This window comes from Phyllostomus discolor, chromosome 4, assembly GCF_004126475.2.
Source record: "Phyllostomus discolor isolate MPI-MPIP mPhyDis1 chromosome 4, mPhyDis1.pri.v3, whole genome shotgun sequence".
Lineage (NCBI taxonomy): Eukaryota > Metazoa > Chordata > Mammalia > Chiroptera > Phyllostomidae > Phyllostomus > Phyllostomus discolor.
The window spans coordinates 110,158,133-110,165,257 of record NC_040906.2 but is presented as its reverse complement, the minus strand read 5'-3'; the positions used below and the strand labels follow the sequence as shown (position 1 = coordinate 110,165,257).

At 55.7% G+C, this 7,125-nt stretch overlaps 1 protein-coding gene across 2 annotated transcripts in view; it reads left to right on the top strand.

The window, feature by feature from the left end:
• Nucleotides 1–376: 376 nt before the first annotated feature.
• The window catches only part of CPNE5 (copine 5), an 87,222-nt gene continuing 80,473 nt past the window's right edge, over nucleotides 377–7,125 (top strand). For both annotated transcript variants that reach the window (XM_028509602.2, XM_028509601.2), the window contains exon 1: nucleotides 377–1,102. In XM_028509602.2, coding sequence (XP_028365403.1) covers nucleotides 1,008–1,102 — 95 coding nt within the window. In that variant the 5' untranslated portion in view covers nucleotides 377–1,007. The remainder of the gene's footprint in view (nucleotides 1,103–7,125) is intronic.

Here is a 7,125-nt window from a genome sequence, read left to right as displayed (position 1 = left end):
GGGGGCATACTCGGCGGAGAACTCCCCAACACTTTTGGTATGTGTGTGGGGTCTCTTCTGTACATGTACCCCGCCCCCCACCGTTTAGACCCTTCTCAAACAGGTGCCCCTCGGTTCACACAACCCTCCCCCTCCCCCCGCCCAGGTGGAGCCCTGCAAGGAGGTGGGGGAGTGGGGATCCGCGCAGATGGAGACGCGCACCTCCAGGACCACCTCGGGCTGCCCCCTCCAACCTCCAGGCTCCCAGCATCTGGAGCCGGGTCCCCACGCCTGCCACGCGCGCACACACAGCCACGCTCACACACACACTCGCCCCGGCGCGCAGACCCCGCCCGCGGCCCCGCCCCGGCCCCTGCGGGAGCCCCCTCCAGCGCTCACCGCACTGTTAGCAGCCCGGCCGGGGTGGCGGGAGGCAGCGGCTTCGGGCAGATTTGATTTTCCCGCAGCTCCGGTGACCCGGAGCCGGAGCCCGAGCCGAGGAGGTGGCGCTCGCAGCCGCGTCCCCAGCCCCGCCGCTGCCCGCGCCGAGACCCAGGAAGAGGCGATCAGCCCCGGCGCTGTGGGCTCCACGCTCCTCGCGTCCCGCCAGCGCCGCCGCCTGCGCCCCACCAGCCCCCCACGCCCCCTTTCTCTTTTGCACCCCTTCTGCCCCCGCCCGAAGCCGCACGCCCCTCTCCAAGGCTCGGCGCATCCCTCCCGGCGCCCTAGCCCCGCGCCCCTCCGCCTCGCCCAGCTGCGCCGCAGCTCCCTGGGCACCTCGCCCCTCTCCGCTGAGCCCCCAGCCTCCTCGTCGCGGTCCCGCACCCCCTCCTGGATCCGCGGCCCCCGCTCCTTCCGCCCCCCTTCCCTCTCTCACTTCCCACGCCCCCTCTTCGAGCTCCTCTCTCCTCCCTTTGCCGCCCAGCCTCAGCTCCTGAGTAGGGGGAGAGCCCACGGTTTCAGTTGCTCCGAAGAAGGCGTGAATCGCCCAAGGGTTGACTAATTCGGGGTGAGGGTCGCGGTGGGAGATGGAGCCGCCCGAGGACATGACGTCGTTGAGCGAGTTCGACTCGTTGGCGGGCAGCATCCCGGCCACCAAGGTGGAGATCACCGTGTCCTGCAGGTGAGCCGCCCGCTGGCGGGGTCCCCCTGTCCCGCCCGTGGACCCAATGCCCCGGGGCCGCGTCCTCGCCTCCAGGACGCACCCCGCCTCGGTCCCCGCCTGTCTAGCAAGAGCCCCGCGGGTGGCGACCATGGACTAGAAGCCAGGCTTGGGGTCGTATACCCGAAAGTTTGCTCTCGGGGCTGTTGCTTCGAGGAGAGATGGAGACGCAGGAATGGGGGCCAGCCTCCCGAGGCGGGAGAGGGAGGGAGTGAAAGGCGATACCCGGGTCTTCGCTCAGGTTATTTCTCATCAAATCCTCCCCAGCCGAGAAGTGAGTGATCTGCCCCATCCCTCCTAGGCGTGCCCAGCCCCAGCCTTCCTGCCCTCCTTTCCTCTCTTCTCCCCACTGCGCCCTTATCCTCTCCCTCCCCACCCACTCACCGTCCCGGACCCCGGGATTCTGAAAGCCTTTCTACCTCCAACACCAAAACTGACTCCTGGAAAAGGATCAGACTGACTCAGTCATAGAGGTGTGGATAACTGATGACAATTTTAGTGGTACCATTAAAAAAAGACAATAACTTGGGTACACGATCTTAAGTCGGAGGACTAGATCACTGAGTATGTAATTTTAGAGTCCAGCAGGGGAGGGGGAGTGTGTTTGTGGGCTCCCACCCCAAACTCCTCAGTCACGCCACGCAGGCTATAAGGGTAACTTCGTCTCAGAGCTGGGTGTCTGCCCGGTTCTCCTCTCTGAGGGGAAGGCTGCCCTAAGCAATAAGGGGTGTAGGTGAGAATGGGGGGACTTTTCCCTAGTGCAGTCACCCTGTGGCTGGCCTAGGGTGACTGTCTTGCTGGAACTGTGGGGGGGGGGGCGCTGTGGCCTGGCACCTCGGGTCCCCTGAGATGCCATTCCCTCTGCCCCAAGTGACTTGAGTCCTGGCTGTGCCCTTGTTGCAGTTCACCCACCCCATCTTCTTTTCTAGGGCCCGTTTGGTCAGACCCTCCACCCACCCTCAGGGCCCCCACCCCTGTGTTCTAGGCAGTGGGGAGGCAGAGACAGAGCCAAAGGACCTGTGTTGGGGGGTGAGAGAGGGAGGGGTTGGGGGTGAGCGAGAGTGAGGGTTGATGTCAAACATAGCTGCCCCCCTGTGCCGGGCTCCTGCAATGACTCCCATGTGTCACTCCCACGGTCCCACACACGGTGCTGTCAGAATCATCTCCCAGTGCAATATGCCTCTTGCCATTGCTCTGCTGGGAGAATTCTGATGGCCCATTGGCTCCAGTCTCACCTCCTCAGCCATCAGCAGCTGCTGCAGCCCTCCCTCCCTCCTCCAGCAGGTCACACTTCCCTGTACCCAACTCCCCCACCCCACCCCACCCCACCCCAGCCTTTAATCATGCCTGTGTCAGAGCTGTCTCCGGATCCTCCCACCTCCAAGCCCATGAACAACAACCCATTCCTCATCCAGAGTTCACCCCTCCTTCATCTCTGCCACTTCATGCCCTGCATCCTAAAACACCTGGCCTCATGCCCCCCCTTCCAGCCATCTTCTCCCCCACCAGACGCCTAGCCTGCATCACTGTCTTCTGTGTCCTCTGGGTCCTGAGAACTCACCTGGGCCATGGGCTCACTCACACACTGCACACTCAGCCTCAGAACACATCTCAGGTGTGTAGACTCCATCCCTCCTCCCCCACAGCAACTATCTGAGCATGTGATGGCAGAGATCCTCACCCCGACTCACACCCAGGAACCCTCTCCTCCAGTGGTGAGGAGAGGAGGCAGGAGGCACACGGCGTTGTGGCTTTGGAATTGGACCCCTTGACATAGAATCTGCTCCACCACTTGGGGCTGACTTTAGCCGAGGTTTCCCGCATTTGCAAACAATGAGAAACCTCATTTGCCAGGTAACTCACATGCTTGGAAGAGCGGCTGGCACTTCGTAGCAGGTGCTTGACAAATACTGTTGGAGGAATTAACTTACAGGAATAGAGGATCATGAAGTAACCAACACACTACTTTGCACTTGCTTGGCACTTGGTGCTCAATAAGTAGCTACAGCGATCATCAGTCATCATAAGGCAGTAATGCTGGGCCCCTCCTGTTTGCTCCCTGGAAGTAGATGTGTCAGACCTTTTGCCTAAAAGGTACCTAGGAATGCATTTGAGATCCGGGGAATGTGGTTCTGAGCTCAACCCTGGTGTCCACTCCCTCTTGGACCCATGATCCATCAGCCTGAGGAGGGCTGCCCCAGGCACTGTTCCTGGTCTCTGAAAGGCCGAGGGTGGAAAGTGGGTTTTGGTAGGAAAGAGTGAGGAGGGGAGAGTCACTTGGGACAGAGGGGAGGCCGGAAAACAATGTAGGTGGGCTTGAAATTGTAAATCCATCTCTTTGCCTCAACCAAGTCCAACTATCCAGGTTCTAGAAGATGGGGAGGGGGAGAAAGGGGGGCAGGGAGAAGAGGAGGAGGAGGATGGGGCGGAGGGAGAGCTGAACAGAATGGTTTTCTGCGGTGTACTCTACACTCCATAGTCACCAGGTAATGAGTCAAGCCCTCCACCCTGCAGCCCATGGGCAGCACTGACCGGGCCCCAGGAGGAGACTATGGGGTGCCCCTGCACTTAGCATCTAGGTGACACCTGCTGGTGGGCAGGGAGCAGTAGGACAGGCCGAGGGGTTAGTGGGGTGAGAACTCCAGGGGGCTTCAGAATGAGCAGGTGGGGTTGAGGGAAGCCGTTGTTTCAGGGAACTGGAAACGCACATCCTGTAGACCGTTTCACACCCTCTCTGCTCCTTAGGCAGGTCCCTGCCACCTCGTGCGGCCCTAGGAGCTCTCTGCCCTTGCTTTGGGAGGGCCCAAACCCCCGCTATTGCCCACCCTCGGGCACTCTTAGCTGAGTGAAGCTGCCCGGTGCAGGGGCACGTTTGAGCCTCGGCACAGGATCACCGCAGAGGCCCAGCCGAGCCGCTGCTAAAGGCGGACAGCACCGTGGGATGGACATGCGTCCATGTGTCTCTTGGGCTAACCTGTGGTCTACTCCCAAATAATTGTTTTCTACTGACTTTGGTGAACTTAGGACCAAAGATCATAAAGCCCCTGTGTTTTGGGCTCAGTGGTTGAGAACATGGGATGTGGGATCTCTCCACCTCGGTTCAAATCCCAGTGCCATCCCTGTGACACTGGGTAAACTACTTAGCCTCAGTTTCCTCCTCTATAGAGAAAGTATAGTAATCCTTATCTTAGAGGAATAATCCATGAATAGTCATTTATGTTGCTTATTATTTGGCACCTGAAAGTAAATGAAAATCTGTCTCTATAGCTGAGTCCCAGGGCCTGGAGATCTGATCCATTTAGAGGTTTCGAGTGAGCAGCGTAGATGGTTTATGGAACCAGATACGAGCAGCCACTGTGGGAAGTGTGAGCCACGAGCTGGCCTTCCCTCTGGTGGTCTGCCCCAGACCTTGGCTCACGGGGTTCGCCACCCTGTAGACTCGATCAGAACCCACCCGTCTACCATCCCATTCCCCAGGTGCCGCACTATTTTTCTACTTTCTATGCGTCATCTGATGCAGGGATCAGGACCAGCTTGCTGGTTAGAAAGAGCGATTTGCATTTTTTATGTAACAGGAAACCTTTGCACTTCCACAGGGTCCTGCTGGAAGAAGCAAACCGCACTTCCACATGGTGGGGCTTCCGAGACCTTTAGAGAAGGCAAGGGGGAAGGTGGAGTCCAGAGGCAGACTTGCACAGCCCTGCCGGAACCTCTCAAGTGGCTGCTCTCCCCGACCAGCTGGCGGGGGCTCATGGGCAGTTGCTGCCTCTGCCCCAGAGGTGTTATTTTCTGCTGTCGGTTCAGATTGGTGTTTTGCGGCCCTGGGGCAGGAGAGGCAGTCTAGCTCAGGAGCTGTGTGCCCTGAGATGGTCAGAAGGGGTGTGAATGGGCTCTGAAGGCTTTCTTCTGATGAGGGTGGCTTTGGGGAAGGAGGGCCTGGGGGCAGCAAGGCGGCTGTCAAAGCCAGTACTGAGAAAAAGAGGTCTGGTCAGCTATTGAATATGCCAAGGCATTCTTTAGTGGAGCCAGGGGAATAATAACAGTGGGATTTATTAAGTGCTTACTACAGTGCTAGGCATTTCGCATCCGTATGAGGCCGAACCATGTGCAATTTCCTCTACTCAACTGTTTCTGACCTACTCAGATAGCAATTTGGTTCAAACTAAGATTATTATATTAGTTTTCAATCCCTGTGTAACAAATTACCCAAACCTAGCAGCTTAACACAACGGCGTTTGCTATCTCACAGTTTCTGTGGGTCAGAAGCCCGGGCGCGGCATCACTGGCTTTCCTGCCCGGGGTCTCCTCAGGATGAAATCGAGGCACCTGCAGGGACTATGAGCTCGTCTGAGGCTTGGGGGCCAAGCCAAGCTCTTTTAGGTTGTTGGCCAAATTCAGTTTCTTGCAGCTGTAAGACTGAAGTCCTGTTTTCTTGCTGATTGTTGGATTGGGGTGCCTCTCAGCTCCCAGAGGCCACCCTCAGGTCCGAGCCACGTGGACCTCTCATAACATGACAGCTTACTTCTTCAAAGCCAGCAGGAGAGTCTCTCCCCAGTCTGCTCTGACAGTCTTATATAAAATAACAATAGTCATAGGAGTGAGTGTTTCCTCATATTCCCAAGTCCCACCCACACTCAAGGGGAGGGGATTATGCAGGTTTGTACACCAGAGGGTGGGAATCTAGGGCACTATCTTAGATTTCTCCCTACCACATTACTGGATCTTTCTAGCCTACAACAATCCCATGAGGTGATGATAGTATCTTCCCTTTAGGCTGATTAGGAAACCAGGGCTCAGAGAGGTTAAAGGGACCTACCAAAACTACACACTTAGTATGTTTTGGAAAGGGGGAATTCAAATTTAGTTTTCTCAAACTTTAAAGTTTTAAGGGCTTTTTGAGGCTGGGAATAGGGATCTCCATGAGGATCACGGTAGGGTGCTGGCTACCAGCCATGTAACCAAGAAGTAGATGTTTCCTCTTCAGGAATGGGAGAGGTCTTTCTTGCTCAAGGATGCCTGTAGCTCTGGGAGGCAAACCCAGAACTGGAGGAACCCCCAAGGAGCAGAGACCAGAATGTCACGGCATGGCAGGCAGCCTTGCATGCGTGCAGACCATATGGTGGTAACTTACCATCTCTCCTTTCCTAGCCCACAGTTCTCCCTGCTAAGACCCAAGGCCATTGCTAAAGATGACCTCCCACTGGGAAGAGAGGGTGGGGAGGAGGAAAGGGGAATAAGGCTGTGAAGCCATTGGGCGCAGGGGAGTCAGATTCAGTTAGGAATACTTCAGCTATAGGTAACAAAATGTTTGGTAGTGATTCAAATTTAAAATAGATTTCTTTCAGATCATAATGAATCTGAAGGTAGGTTATCTCAATGCTGGTTACTCAACTCACTTGGCCATCAAGGACCCAGCTAACTGTGTACTCTCCTACCATGCAAATGGTGAGCCTCAGTATTACAAAATGGCTGCCAATTCCAGGCATCACAGCCACATTCAAAGATAAGAAGCAAGGCATAAAGCCAAATACCTCTCTTTGAAAAGTTCTTTTTATCTGGAAAGCACGACCCCTCCCAGAATTTCTCAGCAGACTTCCCCTTCTATCTCAATTGACAAAGCTGGGTCTCATGTCTAACCCTAGACTAGTAGTATATTAGTCTGCTCAGGCTGCCATAACAAAATACCATAGACTGTGTGGCTTAAACAGAAATTTATCACAATTTTTTTATCCTCACTTGAGGACATGCTTATTGATTTTTAGAGAGAGGGGAAGGAAGGCAGAGAGAGAGAGATAAACATCAGTGTGAGAGAGAAACATGGATTGGTTGCCTCGTATACCCCCAACCAGAGACCAAACCTGCAATCTAGGCATGTGCTCTGACTGGGAATCGAACCCTCAACCTTTCAGTTTATGGGATGACATTCTAACCAACTGAGCCACACCAGCCAAAGCTATCATAATTCTTGAGAATGGAAGTGCAAG